Source organism: Panthera onca, chromosome D2 (genome assembly GCF_046562875.1).
Source record: "Panthera onca isolate mPanOnc1 chromosome D2, mPanOnc1 haplotype 2, whole genome shotgun sequence".
NCBI lineage: Eukaryota > Metazoa > Chordata > Mammalia > Carnivora > Felidae > Panthera > Panthera onca.
In genome coordinates, this window is record NC_138349.1 from 42,643,886 (window position 1) to 42,663,504 (window position 19,619).

Here is a 19,619-nt window from a genome sequence, read left to right on the forward strand (position 1 = left end):
GGCAGGGCCATGTAGGCCAGGGGTTAAACAACAGTGGCCAACTTCCCAGACCGGCCCGGCCTGCCTGGCTACTCACTAGCACCGTGGATGCCCCCACGTCCCAGGGCTCCATCAAGGGCATCAAGGGCAGTGGGGGAGATGGGGCAGAGGAGCACACAAAGGGCCTCCCAGTGTCCTGGCCTCTGGCTAACACTGTGTGACCCTAGGACAGCTTTCTCCCTCTGAATCTCCGCCCACCTGCTGGCTCCCACCCACAGCCCAGTGGTGAAAGGCGCTGAGTAAGCACGAAGTGCCCCTCGCTTCCTGGCCACCAGCATGGATGGGCAGCAGGTTCCCTGAGACTGAGCCGACCGCTTCCTGCAGACCCACCTCGAGGCTTGTGCTCTTCTCCTGACTCCTATGGGGACGTGTTGGTGGGGCCACCCCCCGTGTGTTCCACACCTCCAGTGTCCCTGACCTGAGTCCTCTTAGAGAGGCACAGGAACCGGTCTGAGTTGTTGGCTGCCTCTGCAGGGGATGGTGGAGGTAGCTAGGGGGGGTGAGGGGGGTGCCGGACGAGGCTCACCGGGTGGGCCGGCCCAGGCCACTTCCTCTCTTTGTTGTCCCTGTGCTTTCTTTTCCTTCTGAGGCTTAACTTGAAGACGACGTCAACATCACCAGCAGTGTGTGGAGTCACTTGCTGCGGCTGAGCCCGTCCCACGGCCAAGATGATCCTGACGCTGCTGCTCGGTCTTGGGGGGCCCCTAGGCTGGGGGCTGCTGGGGGCCTGCGCCAAGGCTTCAGGTAGCAGGTTCTCTGATCCACATAGCCCAAGGCCGCCTGCGGTCTGGAGGGCAGAGGCTGAGGATATCGGCGGGGACCCCGTCAGACGGTAAGGAGGACCTCCACCTTGGGGGGGAGGTCATGGTACAGGATCTGAGTCCCAGCTCAGCCAGAACAGAGTCTCTTGGAACCTCAGTTACCCACCTGTGAAATGACCTAATATTATGTACCTGCTGGGGCCGGCTGTGAGGCTGAATGAGATGCCTGGTGTCAGACTCCCTTCAGGAGGCCACCACCCCTCCAAGCCCAGACTGGGCACCCCAGGGCCCAGCCTAAGGACCACAGGAAGTTCCTCACCTGGCCCATGACAGGGAGCAACCTGGAGGTCGGGCAAGAGCATTTCTTGCCATCAACCACTTAGCAAGGGGTGATGAGGGGCAGTAGTTCCAGAAGTTTCCAGCTGGCCTGGCAGTGTCTCCCCTTCTTTGAAGTAAGTCAACTGACATTTGAGCCTCCGTGAGGCTGGCCTGGCATAAGTCATGGAAGAGAGACACTCCTGGGGACTGGATTTTTATCTGAGTGCCCAGGAGGACTGGTGTGGGTCTTCAGCCTAGCCCTGAGAGACAAGCAGTGAGCAGACAGGGTACTCTGCCCTATTTCCAGACAAAGAGGAAGCCACGGCATCCAGTGAGTTCTGCTTCAGTGCCCCCCTGGAAATGAGTGGAATGGTCTTGTGACTGATCCAGGACACCATTTCCCAGTCTTTTATTTGTCCAGACTCAGGTGCCCCTGCTGATAAGGTGCTGGACCTGTGGGTTCCTCCTCGGGGTGCTCCACAGTCACAACAGCAGGTGCCCTCATGGGGTCCCCCTTGGGGCTAGGCACTTTGCCGGGTGTTAGCTTGGTTAATCCTGCCAACAGCCGGGGTTACAGGGGAGGAACCCACGGCTCAGAGAGACTAAACACCTGACCCACGATCATACAGCTAAGGGGATCTAGAACCAGGATCTAGGTCTGACTTCAGAGCTCATGATCTGGTTCCCGAGCACTCAGAGGCAGCCCCACCCCCTAGACGCACTTTATATGCCTACCACACCCCCGACCACAGACACACACACACCAGACTTGGTGAGGGTGTTTATATGGGTTTGGAAGGTGAAAGGGGTCAGTTTACACCCACCCAGAGCCTTCCACCTGGCTCCCTGAGATTCACTATCACATTAGCTTATGGAATGAATCTGCCTGGGACAGTTGTCCTATAAGCTCTGACACTTCAAGGTGAATGTGTTTGTTGGACACTTTCCTGAAAGTGGATTTGGCCATGGAGAGGAAAGAGTAATAAGCAAGTGCACACTGATTCTCAGGGAGGGAGGGGCTGGCCAAGTGGGGAGGAGGGGGCCCATCTCTGCCCCACCACCAGGTCGGCTCAGGGCTGGGTGGAGCAGGTGATTCTTGGTGGGGGGCTCCAGCCACCGAACTCTGATTTCAGGTGTAAGAACCAAGCCTCCCTGCCCCAAAGCTCCTTTCTTCAGTGACCTGCTTCCTTTTGATAAAAGGGAGGCTCAAGGTCCCAGGTGGATCAAAAAGAGGTAGGAGACACCCCTCTTTCTCCCTACCCCATTGGCTGTGGGGAGAGGCTTGTGGGCTGCGCTCATCCACTCCCTGGGTGGTCCCAGTGTGTGCACAGCATGTGCAGATGTACGTAGAAGGGATCCCCAGCCCAGGAACACCCGGGTTCCCAGGGGAACCCGGGGGGTCCCAGCAGACCTGCTAGGTCTCCTTCCCACAACCCAGAAGCGGCAGTCCCCACAGGCCCAGCCTAGGTTGTCAAGGCCTCCAGAGGGGCTGGTGTGAAAGGAAGGAAATCCTGCTCAGCTTCCTCGGGCTGATTGCTTCCCGTGCTCTGTAAAGGGACAGGCGGAAATGCTGCTCCAGTCTCCCTCCTGCAGCAGGGGAAGGGGAGGCGGGGCCCCTGCACCATCATCGACAAGACTGCTGGGCCTTGGCCCCCCACACCTCTTTCTGGAGCTCCAGGGCTATGGCAGGCCTTGGATATGGGCCCAGATTAGACCCTTTGCAAAGAGAAGTTTGAACAGAACAGTTGGGTACCGGATGCCTGGTCCCAGGGTGGAGGCAGGACGTGGTTGAATGCTCCCCCTGTCCCTGGGTGCCCTAGTCACCCATGTATTTGGACTCCGTGGGGAGAAGGCTCTTTGGATGCCCCCTGGCTTTGGTAGGAGTGGGACAGAGCGGCAGTTAGGAGGTAGGCTTCTCAGAGCCTGCACTTGCTCCCCCTGCAGGATTGAGCCTGCGTTGAGGACCAAGCTGAGCCCTGGGCAAGGTGCCCCATCTCTACCTGTCATGAGAGCTCTGCTCTCTCCACTTTCCGTGCTGTGAGGCTCAGAGGGATGGGGATGCCACCCTGGACGCCACAGCTAAGTGACTGATCAGAGCAGGGGCCTGCAACCACCGGGCTGCAAACTCCAGGTGTCTTCTGTCCTGTCTCCCCCGGGATGGTGGTAATGTAGGGAGGCTGCTCCCAGCAGCCCAGCTGGCCCTGGCCACCAGCATCAGCTTCTCTTGACCCATGTACAAGTAGGTAGCCTTTGTGATTTTTTTGCAACTGAGAGCTCGTAGCCCAGAGGAGTCAAGCATACGGCTGGAGGTCACACAGGAGCAGGGTGGAGCCCAGGCCGCCAGCCACTGCCATGGCTGTATCTCCTGCACCTGTTCCTGTTGTCAGAAGCACAGGGCCCTGGGCACACTCAGGGAACTCCCACTCTGGACACTGAGTGGGCTTCAGGCTCCTCTGCCAAAGCCCCTTTCAGAGACAAAGCCCTGCAAAATTCTCCCCTGGAGTGGTCATATTCATGGCTGCCTTCAGGGTCTCAGAAAGCAAGGATACCGAGAACACACCCTCCTTCCCCAGAAAGCCTTAAGGACTTAAGGGGCAGTCAGAGGTGAGGTTTACTGGCATTTAAGTGTCCCACTGGACAATAGCAGCAGCACATCCATAATTCAGAAGGCCCCAGCTAACAGCCCTTTCCCAGCTAGAGGCTCCTCAGCCTCCCACGTAGCCCCTCCCTTTGCCCCCAGGGAGGGGCCGGAAGTGGGAATCTTCTCCACATTTCCAGGACTGGGGGAAGGGCCTTGCTCAAAGTCAACCTGAGTCCGGGAAGGGGGAGGGGAGGAGGGCCCAGGCTTCTCATCTCCCATTAAAAGCTCCAAAGGGGTCAGCAGACGCTTTCCTGACTGGGGCAAGGGGTCAGGTGGGGGCCGTGTCAGAGGCTCAGGGTAGCTCAAACCCAGCTGGCCCCAGGAGACGAGGGTGCAAAGAGCGCCCAGGCCTGAGACCAGGAGGCAGCGAGAACAATGGGTGCCTCAGCAAGCCGGGCTGGGGGCTCGGGCGCAGAGGGCCAGCGTGAAGCTGCCAGGAGCTGGAGGAAACCAAAGCAAAGGTCAGGAATGTTCCCAGGGCTTCTGGGCCAGGGCCTGCACTGTGCCAAGGGGGTTGGGCCGCCAAGGGAGGGGGAGTGTGGGCAGGGAGAATAGCTGGAGCCTGAGGTTTGGGCAGGTCAGGAGAGAAAGTTCCTGGGCAGGAAGGGTGGGCGGCACTGCTTCCGGTTCCAGGAGCTCCAGATGGAAAGTCCCAGTCACTCCCTGGCAGGCTGGACCAAACCCAGTGCGCCGGGGCACAGGCCTTCTGGACCCTCAGCAGCAGTTTGGAGCAACGAATGGAACTGTGCTTTGAGTGGGCGTTTCTCAACCTTGGCACGCCTGGCATTTGGGACTGGCTAATTCTTGGTTGTGGGGGTGCCGGGCTGTGCTGCCCACATTGCGGGGTGTTTAGCAGTATCCTTGGTCTCCACACACTAGATGCCAGGCACTCCTCCCCACTCCTGGTGGTGATGACTGTAAAGGTCTCCAGAGGTTGACAAATACACCTAGCGGCAAAATCACTTCACCCCCTGCTGAGAACCACTGGTTTAGAGAAACAATTTTCCCCAGGCCTGAGCCCAAGTTGCAGAATTTCCAGGGAGCCCAGGGTGGGGGTGGGGTGGGGACTGGAGTTTCTGGTCCTGGAACAGTCCATGAAGGTGGCCATCTCACCCGTGGTCCTTGAACTCTGGACCCAGCAATTTCACGGTCTCTCTCTCTCTCTCTCTCTCCCCGTGTTGAGTGAACAGTCTTTGCTTAAAATCAGGGCCAAGTCCACGGGCACGTGACTTGAGCAGTCACACAGGGTGCCCCTACAGTAGGGCCCCACACTTGGTTTAATCTTTATTGTTGTACCGTATTTTTATTTTGCACTGGACACTACAGATTATGCAGTTAGCTTTGTGTGAAATATCTACTATCTGTTCCTTTGCAGAAAAACTGCATGACCCTTTGGGTTAGAGTCAAACCTTCTACAAAGTTTGTTGACATGACCAGAAGCCCCTGCCCTCACTGGTCCCCACAGGCAATAATTTTCAACTATTTAGGTGATTCCTTTGGCATCCGTCTCTATGTCTCTAACTAACATGTTTATATTGCTGCTTCTTTGGGAAGTTCTCATTCCCACTCCATACCCTAACCCCAACATGCACGCATAGCAAGCATGCAAGAGCACACCCATGTGCATATGCACGTGCACACACACACACACACACACCCTATCCATCATCCTCCCACATTGTCATTTTGAGTGATTACATTCATGTGACTATGTATGCTATTCAGAGTGGAGACACTTCATACTTTTGATCTTCCCTGGAGCAAACAACGGTTTCCATTTTTTTGCTTCTTTTGCTTAGTTTCCTGCGTTTCTGTCACTGTTCGATCCCAAACTCTTGGCCAGTTTGTCCACACCTGCTCTCCCCTTTCAATCACGTCAGGTGTTTGACTACCTGTGTGTTCTTGGTGATTGCTGGTCTCAGAGCTCTAGCTCTGGACGCTGGCCCTGCACCCACTGCCCATTGTTGACCTGGGCTCGCCTGCACCGTCTTCCTGGGGACTCCCTTCCCCTCAATTCTCTGATGGAATTCCTGTCTCCTGATGCCCTGCTTTCCTCTTTCTTGGTACCCTGGCTTGTGTCGGTGGGGCACTTCTGGCACAGTGGTACCCTGTCCTGGGCTGTGACTTAGAATGCCACAGAGAGCTTTAAAATGTTGATGCCCAGGCTACAATCCCAGAGAATCTTGCTTCATTGACTTGGAGTGGAGCCCAGAGGCTCTTCTTTTGAAAGGGCCACACAACCGTTTTGATGTGAAGATTTGATGGCAAGATTGCAAACCACTGCTCTGGTAGCTCCCTGATGTGGGGTCCTGGGTAGGCAATGTTTTGAAAACTGGTGTGTTGAAAATGTTTTTATTCTTGCTCTCTTTGCTTTGACTGATAGTTAGGTTGGGTATAGGATTCTAAATTGGAAATATTTTTCCTTCCGTATTTTGAAGGCAGTTCTCCACTGTGTTCTAGTTTCCAGTATTGCTGTTGAGAGGCTCAAGGCCATTCTAATTGCTGGTGTGTGTGTGTGTGTGTGTGTGTGTGTGTGTGTTGATTTTTCTCTCTAGAAAGTATAAAATTACCTTCATTCCCAGAGTTCTAAAATTTCATGATGATGTGAGTTTATTTTCATCACATTGTGGGTAATTAGTGGGCCCTTTGCATCTGAAAATTCAAGTCCTTCACTTCTGTAATATTTGATTTTTTTAATAAATGATTTCCTCCTTCTGTTCTCTTTCTGGAACTCCTGTTATTCAGATGTTGGATTTCTGGTGTAGACCCTGGGTCTGGAGTTCTGTCTTGTCCAGCAAGAGAGCAGACACAGGTTTAAAATGCAAGAGAGGCTAATGTCTGGGAGGAGACAAAAGCCCCGAGTAAGGGTCCTTGCTCTGTTTTTATTAGGATCAGAAGGCTTACAAGCATGATGGATGTGCACAAAGAGACAATGAAACCGTGAACATTAATTCACAGGCATGAGGGAAAGGGGGTTTTGAAGATATGTGTTGTTAGGGGTTTGGGTCAATACGAAACAAAGTCCTGGTGCCAGGCGGATGGTTGTTTACAGCAGGCATGATGCACCATGTCTGTTTATCTTAGCTAGCTTAGGGGACAAGACAGACAGAGCTTGCTACCTCAGGGTCAACAAAGCACCTTTCTTTTGCTAATTAGCTCCACTCTGGGCAACTTTGCCCTGCTGCCCTGCCTGCTGCAGTCTATAGTCCTGTTTACTGTTTACCTATTTTGGTCCTTCCTTCCTGTGAAAGCAGCTTTCTGCTATTGTACTAAGTTGGGGAGCGTTTCCTCCCTGAATACCTAATCTTGTTTACTATTCTTGGATGCTTTCATCCTGAGGTTTCCTATTTCTATACCTTTGTTCTATACTGGGGGCGCTTTGCCATGTTTACCTAATCTTGTTTACCTAATCTTGGATGCTTTCATCCTGTGGCTTTCTATTTCTTTATGCCTTGTTAACCCGTTGGTGCAAGCTCTGGGAATTCCTAATCTTATTCCCCACAGATTTCCAACACTGGTCTTCAGTTTTCCTGAGCTTTCCTCTCCTGTTTTCTTTTTCCCTTTGCTCTTCTTTTGGGGAAATTTTTTGAACTTTACCCTCTAACATTTTCATTAATTTTCTTTTGTATTTGTACTGTTATATTTTAAATTTCCAACTGTTGTATTTTTCATTCTCTGTATGTGCTTCCATTAAAAAAATTTTTTTAATGTTTGTTTTTGAGAGAGACAGAGTGTGAGTGGGGGAGGGGCAGAGAGAGAGGGAGCCACAGAAGCTAAAGCAGGCTCCAGGCTCTGAGCTGTCAGCACAGAGCCTGATGTGGGGCTTAAACCCACGAACCACAAGCTCACGAACTGAGCTGAAGTCAGACACTGAGCCAACTGAGCCACGCTGTATGGCATCCCTATATGTTCATCCTATTTTTTAGTAGTTTCCTGTTCTTGTTTCTTGGATGCAGTAACTTCTCTTATAGATCTGGAGCTGTGAATACAAATTTGGGGGACTTCTCTGCACAGTGTTGGTTTTCTCCAAGTTGATTTTTTTCCCAGTTGTTTGTTTTTGATCTCCCTCTTTTGTACTAGAGATTTTTCTCAGGAGTCATCTTGGACATCTGCCCACTTGAGAGCAGACAAAGAAGCCCACTGGAAGCTGGATGTGTGGATGGGTCTTTCTAACCTCTTTTGTCATAATGTGCTCTGCTGGGCTATTTCACTGGGGGAGCCCCTGATGTCATTGTTTTTAGGTCTTTCCTCTTGAGTGGGGTCATTTTCCCGATGGGCTTTTTCAGTTTGCTACCAAGAGGGTAAAGGCTGGCTGCCAGGCTTTTGGGAGCCAAGCAGGAAGTCAGGCTGGGGGTCTCAGCCCTCAAGACAGATATGGCCACTCAATTCCCCTCAATCCTACCCCCTGCCCTCCTCAGCAGAATCCCGGTGTGGTGGTGCCTGGTGGTCCCAGGAAAGAGACCAGGTCCAGAGAATAAAATCCTAACCTGACGGCCACTCCATCTCCAAGGCCCTCGAACACTGCCTCCTAATATCTGACAAGTGTGGCATTTCTCTCCACATCCACCACCATCACCCATGGAACCTGCCAGAATCTCCCACCTAGATCCCTGACACAGCCACCTATACCTCGCCTCTCCCTGGCCTTTCTGTACCCAGGAACCAAGGTGGCCCTTTCATGTGTGACGTCTCTGCTCAAACCCCTCCACAACTTTCTGTCCCTTCAGGACACAGTCCAGCTCCTCCGTAGGAGCTCAAGGCCTCCACGTTCTGGCTTCTCCTTACCTCAGCAGCCCCTTCCCTGCCCCAACCCTCTGCATCTCAGTGGGCCACACATCTCTGGCACAGTTCCTGGTGCCAAGTTATCATCTCCTTCTGAAAGTCTCCCTGGGTCCTGGCACCTTCCACACCATCTGAGATGGCCTGCTCTCCCTGGGGACCCTGGAAGGAAAGGTCTGTTACTCCATATTGGCACTGAATCCTGTTCAGCTTGAGCCCGGCACCCAATACCCAAGGGGTGCTGAGCTGAACTGAGCCCTGGAGGTCATTGCCGCTTGCAGCACTGGAGAGCTCCGTTCTGGGAGCTGATTGCTGGGGGAAGGACCCTCTGATCTATTCTACTGACCCCATCAAACCTGCCAACGGGTCAGTGAGCTGGGGCTGTGTCAGCCATGAGCACCCCCTGCTCCTGGGACTTGCAACAACATGCACTCGTAAAGGATGTAGATGGAGAGGCTACCTCTCAGGCATTCAGGGTGCTGAATGTGACCCCCAAACTACCCTGTAGGCTCTTTCCCAGAGAAGGGGCTGCTCCACTCAGCTGCCATCTCCCACAGTTGTTTGAAAGTCCATTTCCATAATGGCCATAATGGGGAATGGCCAGGGAGCAGGTGTCCTCCCTGAAGCCTGGTCTGTGGTGAAGACAGATGTGAGCATAACAGGGCAGGGCGGCAGTGATCGCCGAGCACTTGTCAGGATCCCGGCACTTGGTACCCATCCGCCCACTTGGAGGAGGGTATTATGATCTCTATCTGATAAATGGGAGAGTGGAAACTCCCTAAGTGCTTCACTCAAAGTCAGAGTGCGAAGGACTTGAACCCAGGACTCTCCAGCCCCAGCGGCATGATGCTGCTTCCCTGGCACCAACAGAGACAGCGAGAGGCCTTCCTGGCTCTGTGTGATTTTGGGGGTGCTTGTCAACCTCTCTGTGCTGGCCCCTGGAAGCCAGTGGAGCAGGTGCCCTTGCAGGCAGGGTTTGTGGAGCCTTTGTCCGGGGGCCGAGGGATAAATAATGCAGAGTGCTCCCTTCTCAGGATAATGGATTCTAGAATCCCAGGCATTGGGTGGGGCAGGGAGGCAGGAGTGGGGCACTGGCACCGCTGTTGGCATCTAGGAAGGGTCATGTGGGACCCTGGTGTGGCTCAGCAGCCCTCTCCTCTGGCTTGTTTTTCCAGTAACTGGTGCCCTTACCAGAAGTCTAGGCTGGTCACCTTTGTAGCTGCTTGCAAAACAGAGAAATTCCTTGTCCACTCGCAGCAGCCATGTCCACAGGAGACTCCGGACTGCCAGAAAGTCAAAGTCATGTGAGTGGGGGCAGGATGGGGCAAGGGGCGCCACCCACCCAAGTCCTACACTGGCTCACTCTGGAGTCACTGAGCTGGCCATCTTTCCCCAGGTACCGCATGATACACAAGCCGATGTACAAGGTCAAGCAGAAGGTTCTGGCTTCCGTGGCCTGGAAGTGCTGCCCAGGCTTTTCAGGCTCTGACTGCCGACACTACGGTAGGGCTCCCTGTGGCTCCCTCCCCTCCAACCTCTGACCCAGAGGTCAGGCAGCTCCTCTGACCTGTGGTGTCAACATCTGTCGCCTCCTCTCTGCAGATCCCACGGCAATCCTTGAGCCCGAGGATCCAGGGGATGGCCTCCAGGAGTCTTGGGATGGGCCAGTCGGCTTTGAACCAGGTATGCTGCTTTCCTAGAAGGTACAGGAGGGGCAAGCAGGCAGAAAGAACCCACATGCCCAGGCCATTTCAGGAAAACTCTGTGCCCAGAATCAGCAGGGGTCCCTCTGTGGCCCTGTATCACCCTACCCCCCACACCGAGGGCAGAGCCGCAGGGCCCTCGGTCACTGCCTGTTGGCTAAGCACACACACCCTTTCCCTTGACTGCATTTTCTGGGAAGGATAGCTTCATCCGGCACCTGCCTTGCCCCTTGAATGGGACAAGATCCCATGGCCTGGAAGAAGCTTTCCCCCATGTCTCCTAACCAGGGACAGGAAGTCGTGCTGGCCTTGGTGTATAGTCAGCACAGAACCACCAAGAGGCACCAATTGTGAGGCCTTTCAAGGCTGGACCACGGCCGACGTGGCAAACAAATTTCATCGTGCGGTGAACTCCTACCTTTAGACAAGGGCTGCCTAGGATGATTGTTGAGAGGCCATGTCCACACAGCTGAGGACAAAAGTGTGCCATGATTGATCAGGCGTGTCTGCTGTGGGTGCCCAGTGAGGGTGAGGGCTCAAGCGCCAAGCATCCCCCTCTGGAGCTAAAGGCTTCTGAGCTCCTGTTCACAGGACGTCAGCATGCAGCTCCCTGATATTTCTATCCGACCCTGGAAATTTCTTTCTCCGTACCTCACGATCTGCCCAGGTCTGGGGAGTGAGACCTCGACACTTATCCCTTGTGTGTCTTCAGGCCACCTGGCTGCAGAGATCAGCGACACCATGGTGCCACAGGAGGATCTCCAGAACGACATTCACCAGGTGGCAGACAGCCTCCCAGGCCTGTGGAAGGCGCTGGAAAGCAACGTCACAGCTGCGACCATGGAGGCAAATCAGACAGAGCCTGGTGAGTGGCAGGCTCCAGGGGTGGAGGAACAGCCTGTTCACATCTGAGGGGAGAGAGGAAGGCGGGGCAGGAAGGCCCAGATCTCAGAGGAGCCCCCTCTGGTCCCTGCCTGGGGAGGGGTGTCTGGTCCTTGCAGGGCTTGTGTACAAATGTGTCTCTGTTGCAGTGCTTCCTGGCAGATCCCTGGAGCAGGTGCTACTGCCCCACATGGACGCCCTCCTGCGAGTGCATTTCAGCCCCATTTGGAGCAGCTTCAACGAAAGCCTGCACAGCCTCTCCCAGGCCGTAAGAAACCTCTCTCTTGACGTGGAGGCCAACCAGCAGGCCATCCGGGGGGTCCAGGAGAGCACGGTGGCCAGAGCTGACTTCCAGGAGCTTGGTGCCAAATTTGAGACCAAGGTGCAGGACAACGCCCAGAGAGTGGGAAAGCTGCGGCAGGACGTGGAGGAGCGCATGCACGCCCAGCACCTCTCCCTGCAGCAGTCCCTCTCCGAGGTCCACGCGGATGTGGACGCCAAGTTGAAGAGGTTCCTTAAGGCCCAAGGGCCCGTGGGGGCCAACGGCAGCCTGGTCCCCGTGGCGGCGGGGGCAGCGGCAAGGCCAGAGCCCGAGAGCCTGCAGGCCAGGCTGGGCCAGCTGCAGAGGAACCTCTCAGCGCTGCACGCGGCCGCCGGCCGCAGGGAAGAGGAGTTGCGGGGCATCCTGGCGGACATGCAGGCCACCCTGGCGCAGCACGTGGAAGAGATCAAGGAGCTGTACTCGGAATCCGATGAGACCTTCGATCAGATCAGCCAGGTGGAGCACAAGCTGTTGGAGCTGCAGGTGAACCACACGGCGCTGCGAGAGCTGCGGGTGATCCTGATGGAGAAGTCGCTGATCATGGAGGAGAACAAGGAGGAGATAGAGCGGCAGCTCCTGGAGCTCAACCTCACCATCCAGCACCTGCACGGCACCAACGCCGACCTCATCAAGTACGTCAAGGACTGCGACTGCCAGAAGCTCTACTTGGACCTGAACGCCACGCGGGCCCTGGAGGAGGCGCAGGTGGGCCCGGACGAGCGGCGCCGGCTCGAGGGCTCGTCCCTGCAGGCCCTGAGCGACGCCGTGGCCGCCCTGTCGCGGGCGGTGGACGAGCGGCGGGCGGAGGGCGAGCGGGCGCGGGCTGACGGGGCGCGGCTGCGGAGCCAGCTGCGGGCGCTGGACGGCGAGGCGAGCGCGCTGCGGGCGGCGCACGGGGAGATGCGGCGCGAACTCGGCCAGCTGCACGGCTACTTCAAGGCCCTGCTGGACGACGCGCTGCGGCACGAGGCCGTGCTGGCCGCCCTTTTCGGAGAGGAGGTGATGGAGGAGATGTCCGAGCAGGTGCCCGGCCCGCTGCCGCTGCGCTACGAGCAGATCCGCGTCGGCCTGCAGGACGCCGCCAGCGGGCTGCAGGAGCAGGCGCTCGCCTGGGACGCGCTGGCCGCCCGCGTGGCGGCCCTGGAGGCGGCGGCGGAGGCGGCGGGGGGCCGCGATGCGTCGCCGGGGGAGGCCGGCGGGCGGGTCCCCGCCGGGCTGGCGCAGGAGCTGGAGCGCCTGGACGCCGACCTCCAGAGGGTGGGCCGTTGCTGCGAGGCCTCCGGGGTCTCCTCCCTCAACAGCTCCCTGGAGGGCCTGCAGGAGGCGCTGTCCGCCACCGAGCACGACTTGGAGCAGCACCAGCGCCTCTTCCACAGCCTCTTCGGAAACTTCCAAGGGCTTTTGGCAGTCAACGTCAGCCTGGACCTGGGGAAGCTGCAGGCCATGCTGAGCAAGAAAGGGAAGAAGCGGCAGAAAGGTCTGGAAGCTTCCCGGAGGAGGGACAGGAAGGAAGCAGAGCCCAGGGCGGATGCACATATCAAAGGGCCCGTGCTTTGGGAAGCAGGTGAGTTCCTGAGAGGGGGAGGGGTGCGGCTGGGTAAGTCAGGGAGGACAGGGCTGGCTGCTGGCAGCTCTTTTGCCTCGGAGAAGACGGGATGAAAGAGAACAGGGTGAGCATCCTTCAGGGGTACTCAGGGCCCGCTTTGCCCAGATCCCCCTTTCATTGACGGCCAGGGGCCTCTTAAGCTACCGGAAGTGTAAGCAGGTAGAAGTCACCAGAACCAACCATCAATGAGCAGGCAGAGGCCCTCCATGTAAACGTTTGAGGCCCATATATACACCACGGAGCTGTCTGCCACTCAGCCACTCGAGCGAGGAGGGGGATGCCTCCCTTCCCCGCAGGCCACAGCCTCAAATCTCTCCGTCCCAGCTCTTCCCCTCCACCCTGCTTCACCCCGTGTCTTTAATCAGCTCCCCTGTATACAAATATGTGACTAGGGACTGGTGTCACCGGCCATGGGCAGCACTCGGCAAGAGGAGAATACAGGGGAAGGCCTTGGGCCCTGAAAGGAGCTTGTCCTGCTAACATAGTAGACCCATGTTGCTGCTCTGCGCCAGGCCTTCCGTGGGCTTTGCCACGCGGAGTCATCATAACAGCTCAACAGTCCGTCATCACTGCCATCTTACCTGAAACTGAGGCTCGGTCAGGGCAAGTGTCCTGCTAGTTCGTACAGCTAGTAAGTGGCACAGGGAGCCCTGAACCCTGTCCAGCTGTCTCTAGGATGCTGGTTCTTCTCCTGTGAAAGGCCCTTGACGACGGGTCCCTGCAGGGCCCCGGGACCCTGGGCCTGGGAAGCTGGCTCTGAGGCTGATGTGATGTGCAGCCAGCCATCCTGGCCCCTCCCTGAATGTGGCCTGGGGAAGGAGACCACTAGACTCCGTGCCTCAAGTGACTCCCCCCTGCCAGAGAGGCTGGCCCTGGGGCTATGGCCACATCCTCATCCAGACACAGGACTGAGTACAGGGCTGCTATCTGGGCTGTCTGTATGCTGGTGTAGCCTGGCATGTGGGAAGTCTGAGGATCCCATCCCAAGCTCTTCCTGCTCCTGTCATTCTCCATCACGGCCCTGGAGGCCTTTGTGTGCCTGGGGGCAGTGGACCGCCTCTAGCACCACTTCCTTGTCTCAGTTTCTCCCTCTGTAAAATGGGAGAATCACTTTGTGCCCTGCAGGGAAGCCCACTGTCAGTTTTCCAGCTAGCAAATCAGTGAAGCACAGCCTTTCAGCCTCCTGCGAGGCAGGCTGGGCCCTGGGGGTCGGTAAGGCTGAACTCGGGGCGGCAGGCCGGCTGCAACATGTGGAGAGAGTGCCGAGTACCGGCAGAGGGCGCGCCGGGCGGGCATTCCTTCTGCTGGCCGAGCGCCCCACCTCCTGGACGCTGGGGGAACTGCAGAGCCAGCAGCGGGCCTGTGATCTTCCACAAATGGGAAGGCTATTCCAAACTTCCTAATTCTCAGAAAATCTTCCAGAACTAAAGAAGAGCAGAAATTTGACATTCACAAAACTATTGCTGGACCGGGAGCCAAAGAGCTGGGGCTGTAGGTGGGATCAAGTCACTAACCACTATGCCGCTTGCCCCTCCTTTAGGCTTTGGTTTTATCCCCTACGAAATGGGAAAGTTTGGTCTCATCTGAGAGACAGAGAGAGAGATACAGAGAGATAGAGAGTTGAGGGAGCACGTGAGGAACATCACCTCATTGGTGCCAAGGCCAGTGTCATGGCCAGAACCCCAGTGGGACTCACCCTTCCCGTCTCCTGGCCCTGTCCTCCCCTGCCTGAGAGTCTTGGCCAGGCAGCCAGGTTGGCTCCTTCCTCACTGTACGCTCACCTCCCTACGCAGAGTGGCTCCTTCTGCCTTCAAGCCTGCACGTGGCCCTGGCAGGCCTCACGCCTATGTTCTCTTCGTCTCGCTTGTCCTCCTATGGCTGGCTAAAATGCTTCTTTCTTTTTTTTTTCTTAAAAATTTTTTTTTACATTTATTTATTTTTGATAGAGACAGAGCACAGGTGGGGGAGGGACAGAGAGAGAAGGAGACACAGCATCCGAAGTAGGCTCCAGGCTGTGAGCTGTCAGCACAGAGCCCGACGCAGGGCTCACGCTCACAAACAGTGAGATCATGCCCTGAGCCGAAGTCGGATGCTCAACCGACTGAGCCACCCAGGTGCCCCTAAAATGCTTCTTGCAATGGGAAGAGCACCAGAGATCAGGAGATCCAAAGACAGCTGCCAGGGTGGTAATTTATGATCTGTGTCACCTGGAGCAAGGGCTCCCTCTCTGGGCCCGTGTCCCCATCTGTAATCCCGGAGCTCTGTGCAACGGTTGGAAAACGTTAAGATGACCAGCTCGGAGAGTTTTCTTGCCCAGCCCTACCTGCTGTCCTGTCTCTAAGGTCTTGTGCCAAACAAGGAGGAAGGACCCTTCAGGGTTCTTTCATCCTCTCACCAGCGTTAGCATTATTACCTTGAGGATAGGGGTTATTTTCTTTTGGAGAGATCTCAAGATCCCCAGTAGGTGGCAGTAGTCTGGGAGTCGGAGACCCGGGTCCTGTCCCAGCTTGCCATTGGCAAGCCACGTAGCTTTGGACAACCGGGTAAGCACTCAAGACTCAAAGTTTCCTCAAAGAAGGGTACTTACCTCTCAGGATGCTGGAAGGAAAAGGGAGCAAAGGAGGAAGTGCTTTTTAAAAACGTACACCAGGAGAGACAACAGACTTGTATTTTCCTTTCTCTCAGTGACATGGTGAGTGCTGGCCCGTTGGCTCCCACTCTCTGAGGTTGCTATTGAGAACACGTAGGGTATCTAGAAATAGTGGCTTATTCCTACTGTTAACAAGGTGAGAAAGGCAGGTCTCAGGGTTTAATTTGCCGTCTAAGGGAGTGAGGGATTGAGTCACTGAGCGCTTTCGTCCTGCATTCCAGGCTCCCCTGTGGCCTTCTACGCCAGCTTTTCAGAAGGGACGACTGCCCTGCAGACGGTGAAGTTCAACACTACCTACGTCAACATTGGCAGCAGCTACTTCCCCGAACATGGCTACTTCCGAGCCCCAGAGCGTGGGGTCTACCTGTTTGCAGTGAGCATTGAATTTGGCCCAGGGCCAGGTACGGGGCAGCTGGTGTTTGGAGGTCACCATCAGACCCCTGTCGGTTCCACTGAGGAGCGGAAGGGCGGAAGCACGGCAACAACCTTTGCCATGGCCGAGCTGCAAAAAGGCGAGAGAGTGTGGTTTGAGTTAACCCAGGGATCCGTAGTAAAGAGACACCCGCCAGGCACGACATTCGGGGGATTCCTTATGTTCAAGACCTGAACACTGGACACGGCCCCGACCAGACGTTGCGGACTCGCCCAGCTCTCCTTGGCCTGGAGCCCTGGCCAGGGGTGGTCTGGAGACCATCCAGCCGGTCCAGTTCTTCCTGGAAAACTTCTGCAAAGACAATGTGGTATATGTGGCCTCCCTCTAGATGCGCTGGGTTTCGCTATTTCTTACTGACGAGAAGCACCGGAATACTCCTCTCTGGGCAGAACCCGGCCCGGGACGGGTGAACGTTAGCTTGGCGCGCCTTCTGAGGCGGCATGGCTTGGACTCCGGCTCTCTGCCACACCCTGTGTTTTACGGCATCTTTGGTGTGCTGCTCCTCCTGGGGTTGGAAACTTGAAACCTTTCTCCCGCTTCTTCTCCCTGACCTTATGCCAGAAAAGCGTTCTTTCCCGGAAGGAACGTTCCACACGGAGGTGACATTTTAGACAATGTTGGAAACCAGTCTCTACCCCACTACAGGGCAGTAGGAGAAAACCAACCTGTTTGGCCTTTACTAGCAATGGGGACAAAGGCCTCATTGAGTGACCAAAGGAACAAAATTATTATCTTCTCTTCAGTTTTAGCCCTTCTTTGAACTTACCTGTAGCCTTAATTTCACTTCTTTTTCTCCTTGCCGCCAGAAGATAAAGGCCAAGCATGCCAACGTGAACTAAAATGTGTACAGCCTTTACCTTTTTTTTCCCCCACTTCCTCCATTAGCTAATGAGCGCCCTCATTCTTATTAACATCTCTCACCAGGAAGGAGGCTGAGGGAGGAAGTGAAGGAAGATGGTCAAAATCTTCCTCAATAATGATCAGCTCTGGAATAAAGCAATGCCCTTCAAATCTCTGCCTGGTTTACTTGTGGAGAGCAGAAAGATTTGGTAAAGTAGAAATGGAGGAAATGAAACTTTGGGATAAATGGGACTCTCATCATTCCGGGCCGTGTTTGACTTCACGACTTCAGTTAAGTTCCACATAAAACACGCAAGAGTCCTCCACGGTAGGCGGTGATGTGAATCTTGGGAGGAGACAGCACAGCCCAGAGTTGCCCCTATTTCCGCAATATCGATATATGGTTTTCAAAACATTACAGAGCCTGGAGCAAACTGGCTTGGGAAAGCCGTCATCGAATTGTCAGGAAATATTTGTAGGTGTTCAATATTTGGGGTTTTTTAATTAAAAAAATTTTTTTTTTTTTAATTTTAGAGAGAGAGTGCACGCAAGCAGGGGAGAGGGCCAGAGGGAGGGGGGAGAGAGAGAAAGAGAATCCTAAGCAGGCTCCGTGCTTAGCGCACAGCCTGACGCTGGGGTTTGATGCCACAACCCTGGGATCACGACCTGAGCCAAAATCAGGAGTCAGACACTTAACCGACTGAACCACCCAGGAGCCCCTCAAAACTTGTTGAACACACTTCCCCATAAGCAAATTGGATTGGACTGGGTAGTGAACAAGGACGGGAGTTGGTTGTCAGGGTTAACGAGGTTCTCAGCCCTTCTCCTTGTTTCCTAAGGGTCATTAATTCAAACAGTTGTCCCTCAGAATTTATTTACCACTAAGCTCTGTGTGCTCAGTGTGCTCAAACATTAACGTTCAAAGAAGTGTGCCAGGCCGTTCTGCCACTGACAGCTTGACCCTGGAGTAAACCACCACCTCTCTTGAACTTTTTCCATTGGTAGTATGAGGTGGCTAGGCTAATAGCTTTCATTAAGTATCTTGGTGTTTTATTATCTCGACCGCAGGGCTGACTCTGGCCTTCCTGCCCTTCGCTCTGGCCAGGGCCTCTTGCCCAATGTGGCTCTCAGTTGCCAAGACTAATCCCAACCCAAGGCATGATGCATTTTGGCCATTCCCGACCAAAGATTGGTCCCCCTTGCTGCTAGAAAGACCTCACTGTGTCTTCTTTCTGCTCAATCTGGCTACTGTTGGTCAAGCCGTACTAAGTGGAAATGTTAGGGTAGCGTGGTCTTACCATTTAAGATGTTCATTTGGAATGTATTACAGATAAACAGAGTGAACTGATCTCCATAACGGACATACGTCCTCTAACCCTCACGTGGCATGGTGCTCTTCAACAGGAAGGTTGTAAATGCAAGTGCTAATTGGTAAATTCTGCCAGCAGCATGGATGAATCGCTCCAGAAGTTTCTGGGATGAGAACTGGAGAAAACAATGGTTCTTTTATTTATTTATTTTTAAATTTTATTTTGATTTTGAGAGAGAGGAGAAAGTGGGGGAAGGGAAGAGGGAGAGCACCTTAAGCAGGCTCCACGCTCAGTGCAGAGCCCAACGCTCAACCAACTGAGCCACCCAGGCACCCCAACAGTGGTTCTTTTAAATAGGATGCTTTCCAGTCAACAAAACCGATTTCACAAAACCTTAATATTATGTTTAAGTACTTCTATAATGAAGACACCAGATTAGCAAGAATTCTAGAGTTCATTGGACAGATTTCTGATCTCCACTATGGCATCTAATATCTTTGGGTACAGACTCTTTTTCCATTGCCCACCAGCCATAGCGTTCCCCAGGGGTTAAAACATACTTCACTGTGGCATCCAGAACAAGGCAATGGTGGTATCCTACCTCCTCAAATTTGATGGGGAGAAAAAAACCATAAATATATTCAAAAACAATATTGAAAAACAAGAAAGTGTACCATAAGCAGATCAGAAAATTTTCCTAGTTCCTGAAAAATGGGAAGTAGAAGGGATCAAGTATGAAATGAAATAGGAGTAGGAAATCATAACCCAAAACCTTTGAGACTGTTGGAGATGGGAGTGATTTCGAGGGAACCCCAAACTGAAACTCAGCTCCTAAGACAGTTGGGGGGATGAGCGGAGGCGACGCAGCCGAGGGGCAGCAGGCCCGGGGTCCCAGCCGTCCCCTGCCTGTGCGAAGCGGCTGGCGGCGGTGGCCTCTGCCCCGACCTAGGCAGTGCGGGGCGATCCTGGGCCTCCAACTGCAGGCTGGCTACTGCCCGTGGAGGCAGGAAGCTCCCAGAAGACATGAATAACCTTACCCGCAGCAGTCCAGACGCATGTTCCCAGACCACAACATACTGTCAAAGTAACGCCTGACCTTTACTTTTATTTCAGAAACAACTTTTTTATTTCAGAAACTCTGTGGAGAGGATATATGGTCTGTAAAAGATGTTCCTTTAAAATTTTTTTTTAATGTTTATTTTTGAGAGAGAGAGAGAGAGAGGGAGAGAGTGGGGGAGGGGCAGAGAGACAGGGAGACAGAATCTGAAGCAGGCTCCAGGCTCCAAGCTGTCAGCACAGAGCCTGACATGGGGCTCGAACCCACCAACTGTGAGA

The 19,619-nt window shown here is 54.6% G+C and overlaps 1 protein-coding gene across 1 annotated transcript; it reads left to right on the forward strand.

The window, feature by feature from the left end:
• Positions 1–620: 620 nt before the first annotated feature.
• Positions 621–17,147, forward strand: MMRN2 (multimerin 2). The gene is made up of 7 exons (XM_060642275.3): positions 621–871; positions 9,714–9,842; positions 9,935–10,041; positions 10,141–10,221; positions 10,954–11,106; positions 11,273–13,009; positions 15,923–17,147. Exons 1-7 carry the CDS (start codon positions 708–710, stop codon positions 16,306–16,308), a joined length of 2,757 nt encoding a protein of 918 aa, XP_060498258.3. The 5' UTR covers positions 621–707; the 3' UTR covers positions 16,309–17,147.
• Positions 17,148–19,619: the final 2,472 nt, after the last annotated feature.

What these genes read in the sequence shown, in the direction of transcription:
- MMRN2 (XM_060642275.3), top strand. Translation starts at nt 708, where the DNA reads ATGATCCTGACGCTGCTGCTCGGTCTTGGGGGGCCCCTAGGCTGGGGG. An exon ending in TGCCAGAAAGTCAAAGTCAT is followed by an intron (nt 9,843 to 9,934) that starts GTGAGTGGGGGC and finishes ATCTTTCCCCAG; the next exon opens with GTACCGCATGATACACAAGC. An exon ending in CTCTGACTGCCGACACTACG is followed by an intron (nt 10,042 to 10,140) that starts GTAGGGCTCCCT and finishes TCCTCTCTGCAG; the next exon opens with ATCCCACGGCAATCCTTGAG.